Source organism: Molossus molossus, unplaced genomic scaffold (assembly GCF_014108415.1).
Source record: "Molossus molossus isolate mMolMol1 unplaced genomic scaffold, mMolMol1.p scaffold_m16_p_11, whole genome shotgun sequence".
Lineage (NCBI taxonomy): Eukaryota > Metazoa > Chordata > Mammalia > Chiroptera > Molossidae > Molossus > Molossus molossus.
Genome location: NW_023425346.1, coordinates 97675909 through 97696435, shown reverse-complemented (window position 1 = coordinate 97696435; position 20527 = coordinate 97675909). Strand labels below are relative to the sequence as shown.

General features: G+C 44.8%; 1 protein-coding gene across 7 annotated transcripts in view; it reads right to left on the bottom strand.

Moving 5' to 3' along the window:
- RHBDD1 (rhomboid domain containing 1) overlaps positions 1 to 20527 on the bottom strand; it is a 97261-nt gene that overhangs the window by 34569 nt on the left and 42165 nt on the right. For 2 of the 7 annotated variants that reach the window (XM_036254273.1, XM_036254278.1), the window contains exons 4-5: positions 19124 to 19180; positions 11168 to 11311 (exon numbers count right to left, since the gene is read on the bottom strand). In XM_036254273.1, the coding sequence (XP_036110166.1) occupies positions 11168 to 11311; positions 19124 to 19180 (201 nt within the window). Of the gene's footprint in view, positions 1 to 2109; positions 2136 to 4299; positions 4377 to 8613; positions 8657 to 10757; positions 10844 to 11167; positions 11312 to 19123; positions 19181 to 20527 lie in introns of those variants that run through there. The other 5 variants (XM_036254280.1, XM_036254275.1, XM_036254276.1 and 2 more) reach the window with 5 other exon arrangements.

Below are 20527 nucleotides of genomic sequence, written 5' to 3'. Positions count from 1 at the left end.
TCCTATGCAAATTCACAATGCAAGTATCCTCAACTGAAATGTGTCCACATTAAAGCAATATATTTAAACTCCTATGCTACAGTTTTGGTAGAAACAAATAGCAGCCCAGTAGGTGACCTATGATTGTCCGCAGTGAACATTTGAAAGGCGTCCCCTCCGAGGGATCTGCAATGCAGGCTTCCTGTGTAGGAAGGGCATTCTTTCCCTACACAAACTATTTATTTCACAATTTTTATTCCTGCCAGGAATTTTTTCTTAAAAAAATAATAATAACTTAGCCAATCCCATTCTACCCGTGAGGACAACCGTAAGGGAAACGCCATTGTTAATCTATTATATACAGTCTTTCCCTTTAAGCTGAGACTCTTGTAGTGGCTCCACCCCCCTCCCAGGTTTCAGTTTTCTGAACTCAGGTGGATGCCAGCAGAAGAGGCGAGGATGCCTTCTTTTCTGACCACGACCCTGGGCAAGTCACTTAATTTCTCTGGACCTCTGTTTCACAACTGAATTAATAAAGATCATTACAGATGCTTCTTCCGCAGGAGTCGGTGGGTATGTGCACCTTCCTAGCACAGTGACCATAGGAAAAAGACACTTTATGCTCCAGGATCTGGAAAAAATTTCTCTAAAACATTCACGGTGCTTTTTCGCTGGTGCCTCTATTATGGGTTGCTGCAAGGGGACATCTCAGACGTTACATAATTTTTCTCTGGGTGGTGGAATTGTGAATTCTTTTGGCTGATGCATATTTTCCACAGTGACTATAGATTGTGTTTGAAGGGGTTCAGAACGGGCCTCCCCAAGATGTGCCACTTTGGTGTGAGGATTTTGAGCTGAATCGAGACCCCACAAGCTCAGGATAAACTTTTACCTCTCCCTCAAGACTTTAAATTGAGACCTTGCCTCTCATAAGAGTTATTACCAGAAATAACTTTTTATGTCCTATCTACAGCGAAGGACAAACTTCTAATTACTGAACATCTGCTCTTCTTATGGTCCAGTAAATGACCTTCCTCCCGGCACCTTCCCTCATCCCTAGCTCAGATGCCACACACGCCGCAGCATTTTCTCTCTGTCTCTGCACCACTCGTGATGTGGGGTCTCTGACTCTCTCGTATATTTGGGGTCCCCATACATACATATGTAATGAAATCTGGTTACCTTCTTTTGTTAATCTGTCTCATGTCGAGTTAATTATTACACGAGCCAGAGGACCTAGAAGGGTAGAGAAAAACTGCCCCACCTGGATACTTTTATAGCCAGAACAAATGCTCCCCAAATCTAAAAGACCGTAACAGATGAGCTCAGGCGCCCATCACCACCTTCTCGGGCCCTCAGCATGGTACACCTCGGGACACCTAGAATGCAGACAGGACTTCCAGAAAAGGAGTCGAGAGCAGTCCATTCCCGCGGCAGAACGAAAGCAGGACCACAGCGATCACAGCACACACCGAACGGGTGTGAGCACACACATCGGAACCGGCTCTCACTCGGTCTCCCTTACCTCGGAAGGCAGGTGGGCTCTGGCCCTGGGGACAGGGGCGAGCGGAGAGGCTGTCTGCAGTCAAGCCCAGAAGTCCGATGCAGAGGCTCACTCAGGGCTGAGCTCTGCTCTAAGAAACAGGGTCCAATCCAGCCCCTTCCAGGGATCCCAGGCTCCTCCCACCTGGGGAGCCCAACCTACTTCACACCTGCATCCCCAGGGCAAGACACTGTCAACAGCAACGGGGCCATTGTTAACAGACAGATATACAGATGGTGAAGGAATCTGGAGTCTCTTGACTTCTCAAGTCTGTTTTCTCACTGTGTCGAGTCAGGGGTCAGGTATGGAGACCTCAGACAGGGCGAGCATATTATGGCTCCATTTAAACACTGTGTTCTCTGCTCTCGTTCTCTGTCATCAACTTTAACAATAATTAATTTCAAATATGTTAATCACAGGATCAAAGTAATACATCCCTCCTCAAGGTTTCAATTGCAGTTACGTGCTTAACACACTCAACAAGGTGGCTCCTGTGGACCCCAAGAGACCACAATGCACAGAAGACGAAATGTTAAAACGCAGCCACGAAGAACGTCACGTGCGCGCGTGATGTGTACTTACACTGCTTGGAAACGAGTCAGAAAAGCTTAACCTAAAAGAAAAGAAAATGTTATTGGTTGAAAATATCAATTATTAAGTATGAATCAGTCTGGGACTTCCCCTCAAAAAAAAGAAAGGTGCTGTTTTATTTTGTTTCACATTTTAGTTTAGATTCACAGAAACAGAAACTTCTTCACACTCTCAATTGTTTGATCAACAGGAAGTTCCATTGTGAATTTAAAGCACTATTTCATCTCTCTCTTCTAAACTAATACATTTTATACAAATGACAGGAGTTTCTTAACTAGGCCTATATTATCGTTTTCTCCAATTAAATTTGATCTTATTAAACACCAACTATACATATTGTAACTTCTAAGATTAAAAACTGTACAGATGATGTGAGTATCCAAATCATCGTATTAGTAAACCTGACATTCTATAAAATTCTTCCATACCTTAGGGAATCAGTTTCTGAAGTGGAGAATTTCACAGATGGATAAGTAGCTCAACTCATTTCAAAAGTTACTATGTCTCCTAAACCTCATATATTGGTTAGCTGAGGTGAGCCCCTTAAATCCCCTGTCATTCGGCAAGAAGAACATTTCTAGTCTGAGCGTAAAGAACAAGGTGCATTCGTTTCAGCCGCCTGCAGTGCTCCCCGCATCTGACACGCGTGGGGCTCAGGCAGGGATGTGCTAAGTGACAGAAAGGAGACCTAGAGCGACATGATGATGCGCAGGGTAATAGCTGTGAATCGCTTAAGATCTGGGAGCCCAACAGCAGTCTCCGGGTGTGTGTGTGTGTGTGGGGGGGCGCTGGGGACGTAGGTGGGAGGAATTAACTGGTTAGAGTTTTGTTTATACATTTATTGTTAATTCTACTCACTAGCATCTGAATAATGCCAGTCATTAAATAGAGATTGTGGGGGTAGGTGGCAGAGGAAAAATATAAATTCATTCACATGTAACTATTCATGTCAATTTCCCAAATGTGTTTAAATTTCATGTATCATTTTTATCTTGTTGTTTTTATTATTATTTATTTTATTTTTTTTATCCTCACCTGAGGATCCACTTGGGGGTGAGGGGGGAGGAGGAAATGAGGGAGAGGGAGAGAGAGAGAGAGAGAAACATCTTACACGCCCCAACCAGAGATCGAACCCACAACCTGGGTATATGCCCTGAGTGGGAATCGAACCCACAACCATTCAATGCACGGAAGACGCTCCAACCAACTGAGCTACCCACCAAGGCTATTTTATTATTTTAGCAATGGCTGGACTACAGTTGCTATTTTTAAAGGATGGGGCCTAAATAAGCCTGCTCCTTCCCAAGGGGGATCTAAACACAACTCTGATCCACTCACTGATTATTTCTCTTCCTGGCTAGGACAATCACGCGTTATGTCACAGATCTAAAAAAGCGGGTCCCTATACATACAGTTGCGAATGGTAACTTCAGTCACTGAAACGAGTGTCTCCAACACAGACAGTAGCAGGTAAGAACCAGCCATCAAAAGGAACTGTTGTTTTGCAATGAAATTGCTTTTAGACAACCTGGCATTTTTTTATTACGTAGAAAGTTTTCCTGGGGAAAAACACACTAAAATTACTTTTAAAAAAAGGGAAGTGGTCACACAGCATCAGCTGCCTGTGCTGGCCCACCATGCTCCCGCGAAGTCCAGCGGTCAGCAGGAGTATCTGCGTGTGTTAGGAACTGCAGCTGCATTATGCCTGCACCGGGCCAAGGCAGGCTCGCCTGCAACTGGATGCAATGCCACCATCTAATCCAGGTACTACTGAGTCTGATCTGCCACAGACAGTTGTGTGAATTGGTCCAGTCACTCACCAGTATTCCTCACATTTCCCAGTATCCCCACCTTCCTCCACCTATGCCCTCGACTCAGTCCATTACCACAGAATCGTGAAAAGAGGAAGGGATTTTGAAGAGCACCCAGTTCAACTCTTTCATTATAAAAAAATAACAACACAACAAAGGTCTGATCAGATTCAGTGACTCATGCTCAAGTAAAATCACTGGATCCTTCTCTGTGGGCCACGAAAGATGAAAAGAACATGAACATAATTAATTCAATTTTCTCCAAAGTTTCCAGACATTAATAAAGAAACAAGACCAATGCTGCTTTTAGATACCTTGGTGTAGCTTCAGTGTAAAGAAAACTTACACCTCAGTTGAGATCAATTCTGACTTTTTTACTTAAAATGCATCTCAGTTGGTCCCTATGCACACATGCCATTTATAAACAGGATTCAAAGGTATCGTCAAATGATCTGTTAACAACAAAAGAACTAGATATTAATTCAAAACCTAAATACTTGTTTTCCCCGGTCATTTCACATCTCACGCCTGCAAGACAAAGCAGAAGCTTCGGCCTGCAGCTAAGACCTCTGCAGCTCACTCTCCCATCATCTCCCACCTGCTCACCAGCACCCTGGCTGTGCAGGGTGAAGAGGGGGTGACAACTGCTCGAGCCGCACAGACAGCGCAGTGTGGCTGGGCTGCTCGCCTTTCAGAAGCGTCTGGGACCAGCAGTATAACTACCCCACGTGTTGGCAAGGATTCCCAGCTGTCAAGTACACATGCGCCGGGCTGGCCGACAGAAGTTGAAAAGGACACAGCTTTGTACCCAGCCACCAGCTGAACTCGGTGGCAGGCTATTAAAAAAAGGCAGAAATTATACAGGGAAGGATGTAGGGGAAGGGGAGAGGAAAATGCAATGAGCTAAAATTCCTAGCTGGCATCTGCCTTTTGACTCAAAGAAAGAGATGGACCTTTTCCAAAATTTTTCTATTATTGTGGTATCAGCGGCCTCTTGGACTCGTTTATAAAAGCAGAGACTGCCAACAGAACGAGACACGATTTCTGCTAATAGTAGTAATGTGCAAGCCCCGGAAATCACAGGCATTTCGATATTTCCTCCACAAAGGCTCCTTTGGTGTTATTAGTCCTAGCATGAGCCCTAGGACTGGTAATTATGGCCAGGTACTGTTCAGAAATATGACAACAGCCGATTCTGAGGTTAAGAAGGTGCTACTTTGACTCTTTAATTTACTGTTCTAATATATTTAACTGAAGAACAGTTTGAAACTAATTGGTTTTGGATGTTTCTTGCTAAATTGGCATTCTCCCAAATGAATTTCTGTTAGTTAGCCCTTTCAAATCTCAGTATGGTTGGTTGACTATTACACTAACTTCTTACTCTGAAAACTGGGAATCAAAACAGAAAGAATCAAGTATTTACCCAGCCTTTTTATTTTTTTGGTACGTGCCCCTAACGGGAACCAAACCCAGGACTCTCTGGTCCACAGGCCAATGCTCCAACTGCTGAGCCAAACCGGCCAGGGCTACCTAGCCTTTTAAAAAGGACTAGAGATTCTACTTACTTCATGAGGGAAATATCTTTATTTAAAAAACAACAATAACCTAGTAAATAAATGTACCAGAAATGATAGATTCAAGACCCAATGAAGAATAAGGACTGCTGCCCTGGCCAGTTTGGCTCAGCGGTAGAGCATCAGCCTGCGAACCAAAGAGTCTCAGGTTCGATTCCAGCTAAGGGCATGTACCTCGGTTGTAGTTCGTCCCCAGCCCTGGTCGGGTCGTGCGGGAGGAACCAATCGATGTGTCTCTCTCACATTGATGCTTCTTTCTCTCTCTCTCTCCCCCTCCCACTTTATCTGAAGACAGAAATAGAAAAAAGCATTCTCGCGTGAGGATTTAAAAAAATAAAAAGAATAAGGACTGGTTGCAGCCTCCACTTGGGATGAAGAAAGCTGGAAAAAGTACCACTCCCATCCTTAAAATAAACATACACGCTGCACAACATGCAAATGACTCACTCTCCGAACCCCTCAGAGCACTGGACCGCGGGTGCCCACCAGGCGGAAATCTGAAACACCAGGGGCTCTTGCTCACCTGGACGGATGCTGCTGCACGCTAACAAGAAGATTTTAGTTCATGTTGTTTTATTTTTATCTTTAAATGTATCCTTATTGTTGGAAGTATTACAGATGTATCCCCCCTTTCCCCATTGACCCTACCCCCCAACTTCCCCACACTATTGTCTGTGTCCATTGGTTATGCATATAGGTTCTTTGGTTTATCTCTTCCCACCTCCCCTCCCAAAAGCTTTTAGCCAAAACTGTTAACAAATTGCCCAAGTGTGAGCTAGTAAGAGAGCACAGGACACATTCACAGACTATGTAACACAGAATATAAGGGGGCTGAAATATAAAGGAATTTACACCCACTTCCAGCTCTTCTCAGGACCCCGCTGGGTCCAGAGACAGTGCCCTTTGCCATTCCTGGGGAGAGCAACAGCTACGGCAGGAAAGGTTTGCATCAGAGGCTGCCTGGATCCCTCTCCTGTCCTCCCTACGGAACCAAGTCCGGAAAGTCTGGGAGAAAGGCAAAGCACAAAACACAACCTCTTCCCCTGGGGCGGGGCTGGGACCCTGAGAAGGCCACGCCTCCAAGCCCAGAGACAGTGACTGCCTGAGGCTGAGGCCTAGCCTGGAATCACTGTGCTGCATACCAGAAACGAATATAATGCTGCATGTCAACTCTGGTTTTAAAAATATTTTTTAAGACCTTAGCTTATTCTACACAGAAAGAAAACATAAATACTGGATGGGGAAAAAAAATACCCAGAGCGTATCCGCACCTGCCTCCCGTTAGCAGACTAGAAAGCAGAGTAAGAAGAAACACCGTGTGGACCCCCAAGTTCCGGTGCGAAGACAGATGTGGCAGCGAAGCCCGGGCAGGTATGAGGAAGGCTCCCTGGCCAACCAGCCCCACCCGAATGGGAAACATCCGAGGACCTGGACCCTTCAGTGCACTGACGGTGCCCAGAGCGACAATGCGTGTTCACTGTCACTCACGGGAATTCTGTGTACGTAGAAACAGTTGCTGCGAGTACTGAACAGAACGAGTTCACGGGCAATCGCAGGCTACAGAGACCTGAGCAACACGATCAACTGAGTTAATTTAACTAACATTTGTAGCATACGCCACCCCGCTGACCTGGGTACGTGGTCTTTTCAGGTGCACACAGCATTTCCTCCAGGATGGATCACAAAATATCACAACCAGGTGACATTCATATTCATCCTGGGGACACAGACCTGCTTCCGCTTTGAAAGTAAAAATAATTTAGCATGTCCACAGACTAAAGAAGGAAAAGTATATAATAATCTCAACGAATATAGACTGTTTTTACAAGCACTATCTATAATGTATCATAGTTCTCTGTCCACAAAAGAAAAGAAATACTTAGGTATCAACCTAAGAAAATATATATAAACATTTGTTCAAAATTCAGTGGTGTGAAAACATGATTACAACATAATACTGAATGAGAAAAGTGAGGTATAAAACAGTATGCACTGTATGGCCAGAATTTTATAAAATAAACTCAAAATATTTTTCCATAGGAAAAAAAGGGGTAAAATATAATAAAGGTCTTTTTAAAACATCTCCTTGGTTTCTCACTCTTACCAAGACAATCATGAAGTGTTTCAAGGAAAACAAAACTGAAATTAATATAAATAATTTGTAAAGCTCGGCTGCCACCAATTATTGTATAATCCACTTCAAGAAGTCTCTTTCAATCAGTTCCCTTGGAACTAGATCCACGTACTCCTAAAACCATCCACTGGAAATCAAGTTCTGTGGTCAAATATGTTTGGAAAGCATTAATTTAATAAATCGGTTTCTTGATTGCGGAGCTAATTTGAAGGTCCCGGTGTCAGTTGGGAAATTCAGGGGGTACAGTTTCCAGAGTTTCCCAAGTTCATGCGAAGGCGGAACCTGTGGAGGGAGGAGTGAAGAGGGGGGAGCCGGGAAGGGAGAGGAGACAGCTGTTTGGGCTAACCTGTGAAAGCAGGGTACCGACGTCACATTGTTTCCCTCCTAAGCACTTCAGTGTGTGCCTCCCAGGGACAAAGGACATTCTGCTACTCGACAGCAATACCACTGTCACATCAAGGAAAGTTAGATTATTTCCCGAATAGCATCTAATACCTAGTCCAGACACAAAATTTCCCATTATTCTCAAAAAACAAAAATGTCTTTGATGGCCAGTTTTTCAAGCTTCCCAATGTTAAATTTGGATACTTCCTTCTAATATAAAATCACATCCTGCTTTTTTTATGACCTTTGGAGACTCGTCTTATTGAACTATAGAAATCCCACGTTTTGTCTGGCTATTTCTCCCTGGTATTTATCCAGCTTGCTCCTCTGGTCCGTGTCTTTCCTGTGCAGTGACACTTACATTTGATGACTTAATTAGGGTCCTGGTGAACATCTTTAGTGAGGATGTTCACAGGTGGTGGTGTGTTCCTCATCTCACATCATCAGGAGACACCATGCAGGTCACCCCACTGCCAAACTGCTACGTCTGATCCGTGGTTCCGGTGGCGACAGTCAAGTCTCTGCTGCAAAGGTACCTCTTCCCTTGGCTGCTGGCACGTCCACTGGGAGGTGGCACCATCTCACCGTGTGTGTCCTTTTCTCAGCAACTTCCTAGACACCTCTGATGATCACTGAAAGACTACCGGTATGTCACTGGGTTTCTTGTTCATTTTTATTTACCTCTTTTAACATTTCTGTACAGAGAATTTACTCTTGGTGGCGTAGTTACCTGATTTTTGACAAATGCAGAGTTGTGTACCTGCTACAACAATCCAGATGCAGAATAGAGCCATCGTTTCAAAAGACCCCTTGCGCTGGTCTTTTGTGGTCCCGAAGGAAGTTTTGTACATAGTCCGTGCCGAGCAGCTCTGCCCTAATCTACTGGCCCATAGTAGCCCCTGTCTCACCTGACAGTGATTAAACTCCTGTGTGTATAGAAATAACCATGAGGATGTGTTAAAATGCAGGCTCTGGGCCCTACTGCCCAAGCTCAGGATTCCAAGGCAAAGGCGTGCTTCTGGGGACTGTGATACTGTCGGTCCTCTGACCTCGGAGGTAGTGACTACAAGAATGGCTGAAATTCTGCACCCCTCCTTCTATCCAGGCTCTTTGCAATGTGACGGCAGCTCCCTCCATGAAGAGGCGGGGTCTATTTCCCTACTTGCTTAGGCAACAAGCTACAGTGAAACTGACCGTGTACCGGCAGAGGTCTTGCTTGTTCCCACACTCTCCTGGGAACCTTGCGCTGGGCCTTGTGAGCGAGCCGGCTGACCTGCTGGCTAAGGAGCAGCCTCCAGCCTGATCCCCAGCAGCACCGCAGACAGCAGCGAGTCAGGCACAGAAGTGAGGCCATCCGAGAGCCGCCAGCCCCAGCTGGCCACTGCAGACACCTGAGCCTACCAGCCAACATCACAGAAGCCTGGCTCAGCTGACTCATACACTCAGGAGCAAGAAGAAGTGTTTACTGTTTTAAGCCAGGAGGATTAGTGATTTGTTACGCAGCATCAGCCAGCCGATACACCTTAGTTCTGATGCTCTTCGCCTGAGAAATAAATACTCCTTTATCTCTTCCTGCCCACTTCCCCTGGCCACCATCATAACCGAAGCTTCCATGTCCTGTTCATACTGCAGTGGTCCCCCACCTGTCCCCCCTCTGCTGTCATGCCCCACCTCCATGCACACGGCTGCTGCTAAGACCCTATTCCTTAAAGTCACTTATGTATTCCTGTCATCTAGCATCGTGCCTGGGACCCCCCGCAGGCGCTCTGTCCTCGTCTGTGGAACGCCTGCGGCCAGATCCATGACACACAGCTCCGCGCACATCACTCCCCACGCGGAACACGGGCACTGACGCCAGACACCCATCCACTTTCTGCCGGGCTGGCTAATTCCAGGACCGTGATCTGGCCCGGCCTCGCTCCCCACTCTTCCTCCCCTTCCTCTCCGAAAGCTCCGGTCCAGATGAGGGCTGGCTGACCACGCCGCTCATCTGTGTCTGTGCCCAGTCTGATGCCCACCTGGACGGCCTTTCCACTTCCCTGCACGCTCTATGCATTCTTGAAGGTCCAGTCCAAATGCCAGCTCCCCTGTGACACTTGGGCACCCCCACCCGTACATCCAGCCCTCTGCCTGAGCCTCTGTAGGCACCTGGTATTATGTGCCCTGGGCGCTGGCACCCAGCAGATGCCCCCACCAGACGGTGAACTTTCCGAGGGCAGACTGCATCCTTTCCCTCTCTGTACTCACTGGTGAGCCTAAAGCAGCACAGACAGCATAGCCTATGCTGATGCTTACTGCATAGGTGACCTTTAGTCACCACTAAAACAGCAAGCACGGTAACACCCGCACTCACGAGCCAAACCCAGAACAAAGATGGCAAAATAAAGGCAGTGGTTGTCGAAGAATCAGTTTGTCAGAGCATCTTCTGGAAAGCCAGTTAAAAATACAAATTCCTAGCCCTGGCCGGTTTGGCTGAGCGGTTAGAGCATCGGCCCGCAGACCAGAGTCGCAGGCTGGATTCTGGTCAAGGGCTTGGACCTCAGCTGTGGTTCGGTGTCCAGCCCTGGTCGGGGTCGTACTGGAGACAACCAAGTGATGTGTCCCTCTCTCCCTCTCTCTCTCTCCCCCACTCTATCTGAAGATAAATGAAAAAACACCCTCGGGGGAGGATTAAAAACAACAACAACAACAAATTCCTAGACCCCACCCACAGAGAGACGGGTTAGTTCAGGAGGTCTGGCTGGAACCCTGAGATTGAATTCCTAACAAGCTGTCCATGTGATTTCCAGGAAGGTCGTGGGCATCGCTGACAGTGACAGAGAGCCTGCTTTTCAGACACGAATCCCAAAGTAAGTCCCTTTTTCATGCACCTAAGTTGTTTTTGCCCCCCCCCCCCCCCCGCCCCGAACAAGAATCTATTCCCTACATCTACTGAAAGGAGCACCTAAGCGTTTTTTTAAGTTTCTTAACTTCAGTGTCAAAGCACAGAGGGCAGCAGGCCTATTAAAACCCGCTTGTCATCACGGTGTGCACACATTTTCTCATCTCCACACCCTTTCGAAAACTATCTGAAGTTTAATTGCCACGAGCAGTGCTCCCGGGCCCCTCGCCACGTGGGGCACGCAGTGAGGTGACACGGTGCGATGCGTACCTCGGTCCCAGAGGCTGGCCTGCAACGCTCTCTCCAGCTGCTCCTCCTCACTCAGTCCCGCTGTGTACGCGTCGTAGTTCCTGGGCGCCTCTGCGTGGTAGGTGGCGCGGCCGTGCGGGTAGTAATCCTGAAACCCAGGGTAGCCTGCGGGCACAGTGCAAGGTGACAGAGCATGGTCATGGACTGTTCTTCTCATGCTTCCTACTGTGTAAGCAGAGACAATACCACAAGCCATGTCATCACTGAGAATAGTGATAATCCTCGATAAGAAGGGAGGACGCGTGGAGGGCTCCTCCCTGGGGTGGGCAATGCCCGTCTCGCCACAGCTATCCACAGAGCTCGGCACGGGGCCGACGTGAGCAAGTCCTTCTGTGCTGAAGCGGACGAAGACAGTAATTGAGGAGGTGGTCAGTGGTACTGGAGAGGGGACCCACATGAGCTAATAACATAGAAATGGATTCTTTCAGCTTAGAGCCATTTAATACATGGAATGTTTTCAGTGACGTCCTATCTGGAGTCAAGGGAATGGTTGACATGCTGGTTGATAAAGGCTTACTGCCCAGTGGCTCCATGTAACGAGAGGAAGATAAACATTTGATACATATACATATCCTACAGGACTTCTGTGCTGGGCATGACACTTAGGGCAACAATAAGAATGTGAAGATATACACACCAATGTCTCTGTAATTATAATTCCCTAGCAGAGATCATAGTTTCTATTAATGGTACTTTTAAGAAATCAGTTACTAGATCAAACGAGAGAAGAGATAATCTGGTCGTTAAATAATGCTCAGGTACCAAACTTAGATACCAAATTAATAAAAGTCAATTACAGAGCCAAGTTCACTTTCACAAGGTATACCCATCAATCTTTTAACGACAGTTTGAGTTTATTCCTTACATTTTAACAGACCACTTTTAGGGAATTTGCTTGGAAGAGATTTTTTTTTCCTGTAGAAAATTACCTATCTAGTTCTGGTGTAATGGGAGAGAAGTAACAGTCTGTTTAATTTTTCCCCTTCTTTTACACCCTTTGAAGATGATGTTTTTCAAATGTTTAATTCATGTGCTTTTTGTTGTTGATGAAAATCCCTACCCTTTACTATAAGTCTTGTGTCATGTGTCACCATACCAACCAGCATCACAGTATATGCCTGGGTTTAAGCTTCTTATTGCTTTAATAAGACTGTAGAAAAAAAAAACCAAAACCATCACAATCAAGCCAAGAAGAGGAACACTATAGGGTAGAATCTGAAAATATTCAGAATTTTTGATAATTGGTCCTGAAGCTATTTTAAAATGTACTTTTGTGTTGGTTATAAATAAAAGGCTTTCCTAACATACAAGGTGGGGAGGATTTAACTATTTCCCATAAGAATTTCAGGCACTAAAAGGTTTTATTTTCACATAAACAAGGAAACAATGTAACACACTGATCTAGCTTCAGCTAACATCCTAATGTAATTATATGTGTTTATGAAAATATTTGTCATATAAAGTATTTGTGTCTCTTGATTATGTTTTTATAGCAGCTTTATTGAGATGTAATTGACATCCTATGCAATTCACCAATTTAAAGTATATAACTCAGTGGCTTTTAGTATATTCACAGAGTTGTGTCATCATCACCATAATCAATTTTAGGACATTTGCAGCACCTCCCAGAAGAAACCTCAGCCTTTAGCCATCACCTCCCTCCACCTCTCCCAGCCTTAAGTAACCACTAATCTACTTTCTATTTCTATAGTTATGCCTACTCTGGACAATTATACAAACTGAATCATATGATATGTGGTATTTTGTGTCTAGTTTATTTCACTTAGCATAATGTTTTCAAGGTTCACCCATGTTGTAGCATAAATCAATACTTCATTCCTTTCCATGGCCCAATAATATTCCATCGTATGACTATACCACTTTATTCATTCACCAGTTGGTAAACATTTGGGTTACTTCCACCTTTAAGTATTGTGAATAATGCTGCCATAAACATCTGTGTACACCTTGTGTGGACATATGTATTCACTTCTCTGGGGTACATACCTAGGAGTGGAACTGCTGGGTCACATGGTCCTTCTGTTTAACCACTTGGAATTGTCAGACTGCTTTCCAAAGTGGTCGCACATTCTACATGCACCCAGCACATTCTACATGCACCCAGCGATGTTTAGGGATTCAGAATTCTCCACATCCTCGTCAACACTTGTTATTGTCTGTCTTTTTAATGACAGCCACCCTAGTGGGTGTAAGTGGTACCTCACTGTGGTTTTGCTATCTAACGATATGGAGCATCTTTTCATGTGCTTATGGGCCATCTGTGTATCTTTAGAGAAATGTCTACTCAGAGCCTTTGTCCACTCTTACTGACTAATACCACACTCTTCTCTCTTGGTACTATTTTACTGAACGTCCTTGAGAGTCACAAAAATGAATTATTTAAATAAAAACTAAATAGAATTGTTCATGATTTTTGGGACAGGCTAATTCTGACAAGCCTTGTTACCAATTTAGTACAAATTTGTGAGAATATACTAACTACCTCTAATTACCCAACTTCCACGTGGTCTCACGTTTCCCATGGCGGAATATAAACATCACGATATTGAAAGCAGGGCCAGGATGTAAGTCCATTTCCGAAGTCCTCACGATGGTTTAGGGCTAAAGTGGGTTCTGGACACAGTTTTAAACATGGATGCCCTTGCTCACTGGTTTCTACTCAACAGAACTATCAAAAAATTCAGCCCCCACTGCTGTGGGAAACACCCACCAACGAGTTTCATATCCTGGCAGACTGTGACACAGCTACAAATCCTGCTTCTATCCTTTACACACACACACACACACACACACACACACACACACACCCCTTCCATACAAGGACAAATGGCCAAACACAATCAGTATGTCTGCTTCACAAAGAACAAGAGAGAGGGACAACCATTCTAAAACATAATAGAATATTTCTGGATGAGTCCGTGAATACCATGGGATGCTTCGGCAACCCCTGAATAGCAGACTGCCCAATTCCCTAAGAGTGCCCAATTATTTTATTGCAACAAAAATGCATATTGGGCACTTTCCCATATGGCTTATTACCACTTTCAAACCCGAGGAAAGTCATTCTGTTACAGAATGTCTAAGCAGCATTTTTCTCTATTCTCGAACATGTTCAGCTAATTCGAAGTCCAAAATCACCTCAGAGCTCGGAATACCTATCTTGCACAGATACCAGAAATACCACATTCATCTATAGGGTTTTAATTTCAGGCAAGTTGGCTATAATTTGAGGCAGCATTTTCTTGATATAGAAAAACATTTTTCTTCATATTATTTCCTTCAAAAATAAAAAAAGGCCCAGTCTTAATGAAATAAAATCTACAACTCTAAACATCTGAATATTATAAAATCTAATTTGGTACTAGTCAGACAAAACATGGGGAGAGAGAAAGAGAAAGTTTTAGTGCCTTAAGTCAAAAGGATTCATGTGGTTAAAGGTTCCATATCATCATCCGTCATAAACCATCAAGACCAAAACTCCCATCCACATCTATTATAATGAGAACAGGTCTCCTAGGACCAAAAATCTTCTACAGCTGTTCCACTGGCCCAATCAGATATTTTTAAATCTTCATAATAAACACGGCTGGGAAAACCTAACAATCAAACACTTAAGATGAATACGTTTAAATTATATCCTGTGATGAATGCTACTTTAATATTCTTTTGTAGCTATATACTTTGGCTGTGTAGTCAAAGAAATTCTGGTTATCGTTATTCTATTAACTACTCCTCCATCTGTTCCTTATACACATACCAGGACTTCATGGCAAAAGAGATCAAGAAACACCACCAAGATTAGAAAAATTGGTAGCAGCTTTTTAAACATTCATGAGGTTCTTTGACCTATAAAGACTTTTCTAGCTAAGGACGGCCATAGTAGGAATAAATCATTGCTTGTAAGAGATACATATGCTCTCACGAAAGCTCCCTCGCTGACCATTAGCTCGGCCACCTGGCCTCATGTAGGTCTGCTTTTAAAGAAATCCAATCCCTTCAGAGGAAGGAGTATAAATATGGTAATCTTACCGGGGGTAAGAAGAAAGGTAAAAGGAGCTTTTATTTTCGCCTCTAATTCCCTGGTCTGTGCGTCTGCTGTGTTTATGCCTGTTCCATAGGAAGCAAGAAAGGAGCAAGTCGCCCCCCGCCCCCACCTTTTCTTTAGTAAGCGCAATAAAAAGGGGAGGAAAAGATAATACGGGGAACTGCTCTATTTTGCGAGGTTAAAGCAGCAGACTGCCCATCTCACCTCGCTGTCCAAGAGCAGGGGCTAGGAATCGGCGGCCTGTGTGTGCAGTCCTGGTTCTAGCACTAACAGCCTGTTTGACTTACAAATTAACATTTCTAACCCTCCCTTGCCCAGTTGTCACATGGGTATCGGACTAAGGATCTAGGAGAGTTTAAGCCATGTCTGTGCACAGATACGTTTTTCTTATTCTTTCTGTCTGGAGGAGCGTTCCTGTTTCATTGGGGACTTTTTAAAAATTAACCAGGAGAGAAGCGATTTCTCCTCTAGCTACTTCAAGGTGTTAGAGGCCATGTCGCCTGTCCAGTGGAGGGAATAAAGTCACTGCGAAGAGAGAAATCTCCACGGAGGTAGAACCAAAGTGGTCTCCTTATCCAACCCAGTTCTTCCTAGTCATGTGGGCCGATAAAGCCCTATTATACTTAAACAAGTGTACATTGTTCTCCATACCCAACAGTCAGAAGGACCCACTGCCCTTCCAAATGACCCTTGAACAATGCTGGGGTGAGGAACACTGGCCTACCCCGCACCCCATGTAGTAAAAAAGCTGCATATAACTTTTGACTCCCCAAAACCTTAACTACTAATAGCCTACTGCGGACTGGAAGTTTTACTGTTAACATAAACAGTTGATGAACACATATTTGGGATGTGGTGTGTATCATACACTGTATTCTTACAATAAGCTAAATTAGAGAGAAGAAAATGTTATTAAGAAAATATCCACAGAGAGAAAATACATTTATAGTACTGCATGTGTTTACTGAAAAAAGTCCACGCATCAGTGGACCTGCGCAGTTCAAACGTGTTGCTCCAGGGTCAGCTGCGTTTGGCATGTGTGCCGATAACCGATCATGCGCCTCGTGCTTCGCTGAGTCCCGACAACGGAAGGCGCTGCCAGTGTCCAGCGACCGTTCTCTCCTGCACAGAGGCCCCGTTTCTAGGATTTCACGCGTCCACATCAGCTCTGGAAGCTCAGAAGTGTGGCCTGTCAGCTGGCCAGTGTGCTCAGTGGCTGGGCGCTGACCCTGAACCAAGGCATCACTGGTTCGATTCCCGGTCAGGACACATGCCCTGGTTGTGGGCTCGATCCCCAGTGGGGGGCATGCAGGAGGAGGCCAATCGACGGTCCCTCTCTCACTGATGTTTCTCTCTCTCTCTCTCTCTCTCTCTTTAAAATAGATAAAGAAAAAAAAAATTTTTTTAAAGCCTTTCTTCTTGGGGCAACAACAGTCTCCACCTCTGTAGTCCCCAAACCTAGGTAACCCCCATCAGGTAAGCCTATGATTGTTGTGACTGACCCCATTAGAATCACCATCAGAATCACCCATTTAAAAAAGTGTCCGAGTCCGGTTGCAGTTTGTCCCCAGCCCTGGTTGGGTCGTGCGGGTGGCAACCACTCAATGTGTCCCTTTCGTGTCAATGTTTCTCTCTCGCCCTCCTACTCTATCTGAACAAAATGTCAAAAGGTGTCCTCGGGTGAGGATTAAAAAAAAAAAAAGTGTCCGAGTCCCTGTCTCTATCCCTATTCAGACTCAGCTGGCCTGGGGTGAATTCGAGGCAAGGATATGTTGTAACAGCTCCTCAGTGGATTCATGCAGACAGCTAGGATCGATATTCATGATCCCAGGCTTTAGAACTACATCAAAAACATAGCTTGGCTGTAACTCCAACAACATCACTCTACTGATTACATCCTTCCGTGGCACCAGGACGCACTCTGGATAATTCCAAGCAGGCGTTCTCATGCCGGCCTGAAGAGCCCTTTCTGCCCGTGCTTTCCTTAACGTCTACTCATCATGGAGCGCCCCCCCGGGCCACCTCCAGGAACTGCAGCCCACTGCTCCCTCCCAGGCTGAGCACTGAAGACGCTCCGCTCAGGTTGAGGACAGACTTCTCCTTCTGCCAGAAGGAAGGAACTGGACCAGCCCTCGGCCATAATCAAGCAGAAGACTGGAGAAAACATATGAAGTGAATGTTCACAGGCTGCACAACAGGCAGTGCATGATTCTGAACCTTTAGAGAAACGAAGTAAAGGGATGGCCTGAGGCACTTTCTGGCCCCGGTACAGGGATGGGGAACTCAAGCAGCCGCAGCAGGCCCCCTGCATGGCGTTGGAATTTACAGGCCAAGGACAGCCAAGGAGAAAACTATGGGTACAGAGAAACCTCCAGAAATCTGCACGGAGTCCCCCTGGAGACTTGCTGACTCTTAAGCCATGTGTGTGCACAGGTCCCATTCCACGAGGCCAGGCCAGGAGTGACCGACAGCTCTAAGCTGAACAGCTCCCGGCACCAGGCAGGACTGGGAGGCGTCTGCGTGCCAGCCAGCAGGCCGGGAGTCCTTGCTGAACAAACACATCCGGGAGAGATCCCGGAAAAGATAACTAACTCAGTAGTAGTGCAGAACTAACCCTAAAAAATTACTACAGGACTACCCTAAGTAACTTTAAAACAAGCCCCAGCAGGGCCAAACTAATCATCAAGGAGCTTAACTGGATGCCAGAACAAAGCCCAGTTTTCCTTAAAAGAAGGTAAACTCCAGCGCTCAGAGCGACAATGTATGTCATGTCTGGCGTCCAATCACATCTTACCAGATACGCAAAAACTGTGACCCACGACCAGGAGAAAAATCAATCTAATGAAACAGGTGCAAAGAAGTACATCGAGAGGGGACAGAATGCAGAGTCAGGGACTGCAAGATAGCTATTGTAACCATGCTCATGGTAATACAGGAGTAACGAGGAGAAAAACGGAGGCTATAAGCCAGGTGTCAAAAAGCTACAACCTGTGGTTCAAAATCCACCCAGTGCCTACTTTTGTAAATAAGGTGCTACTGGAACACAGCCACACTCATTTGTTTTTAAGTTTCCAATGGTTGATTTCACAGCTACAGTAACAGGTTGACAAGTTGTGACAGAGACCATATATATGGCCAATAGAACCCTTAGCATCTAACCCATGAGCTCCCTGGTGCTTTACAGGAAAGACCGCAGGCGCAGATTTAAGCTACAGCAGTTTTCAGTGGGCACGACTATAGGACACCCAGTGCTTCCATGGCCTATGGCTTCTTGAAGACCTGCTTCTGCGGGCTCAGGACATCACAGGGCAGCCTCCCCAGGCTGGAATGTCAGGACCTTAGCCTCAAACAGTCACATGCTTTAACTGGAAGTCCTTTCTCCCTATTTACACAGATACAGAAAGTCATATGGTAAGAACTACCAGAGGAATGCCTGTCTTAGGATAAACATGATTGTTCCTGAGTGTGCAGTTGGGGTGAACTAGCGAGAACTGTGCATCCAAAACTGACTCCTAACACGTAGCCAGTGATAGGTTCTCTCAGGCTGAGAATAAAGGGACCTGGGTCTGGTGTGAATCTTACCATGTCTGAGAGGCCTCATACTAATGGTACAATGTTTGCATGTCATTGTTATCTCCCTTCCTGGGGTTCCCCACTGACCCACCCAGATATGCTCCCTGGGCTACCCTCCACCTAGCTTTCAGACATGTCAGAGGGAGGCACGGTTACATAACATGTCAACTACTCTACAACAGCATAAACTAGCATTACCTTAAAGGCTTCCACATGGATGACGAACACTATAATTTTTTTTAATAAGTTAAAATTTATTAAAAAAATAAAGTGCTTACCTGAATTATTAAAGTACGGTCGCTGTCCTGGGTAACCATTACTGGAGGAAAAAATGCCTAGATGTGAAGGAAACAAACATTTTAATAGTGGCCATAGCTTGTTCTACACAACCCCCCCCCCACCCCGTTTTATTGAGGTATAACTGACAAATGAAAAATTGTATATATTTAGGTCATGCAATGTGATTTTTTAAAAGTTGTACATGTGATGATTTAAAATACATATACATTATGAAATGATTGCCATAATCAAGTTAATTCACACATCCATCACCTCCAAGTTACCTTATTCAGTGCATGTGTAAGAATTCTTAAAATCGACTCTCAGTAGATTTCAAGTATATAACACAGTAGTAACTACAGTCGCGATGCTATACATCAGATCCTCAGAGCTTACTCCTCTTATAACTGGAAGTTCGTACCTTTGACCTAGGTCTCCCCACTTTCCCCAGCCTCTGGCTACCACGGTTCTACTCTCTGGCCTATGAGTTTGAATGTTTTAGATTCCACACCCACGTAAGATCACACAGTATTTGCCTTTCTCTTTCTGGCTTATTTCAACATAATGTAAAGTCATCCAGGTTCATCTATTCTGTTGCAAATAGCAGGATTTCCTTCTTTTTATGGTTGAATAATATTTCATTGTGTACATATATGTCACTGTGTATGTAAAGTTATATCATTGTGCACATATATATCTCATATATATGTGAGATATCTATATCTATTTATTTATCTATCAGCCTACCTACCTATCTACATTTATAGCTCGCAATGCCTTTAACCATTCATCCATCAACACACACTTGGCTACTATCAGTAACGCTGTAATGAGCATGAGAGCAGAGAGCTCTTTGAGATGCTGATTTCACTTCCTTTGGACATATGCTCAGAGGCAGAACTGATGGATCATACGGTAGTTCCATTTTTAAATCTTTGGAGAACCTCCATACTCTTTTCCTCCACAATGACTGTACGAATTTACAATACCCACCAATGGGTAACAGGGTTCCCTTTTCTCCACATTCTCACCAATACTTACTTACCTCTTATCTTTTTGATAACAGCCATCCTAGCACTTACTGACTTCAAACTATATTGCAAAGCTATAGTAATCAAAACAGTGTGGTGTATTGGCATAAAACCAGACACATAGACCAATGGAACAGAATAGCCATAGGCTTTAACAGCCAATCTTTCCAGTTAGGAGCTTCTCTATAACAAAGTCCAAGGATCATTTCAAATGACTTCTAAACAATTGTTAAAATGAACTCTCTTTTGTTTGTGGCCTGCATTAGAACACGTAGGAGACAATGAAACCCTAACTTAAACTCTCGGAAGTTCTTTAAAGGTCCTGTTGATAGTCTTTGCTTTCCAAAGTACCAAGCTTGGGCTTTGAGACCT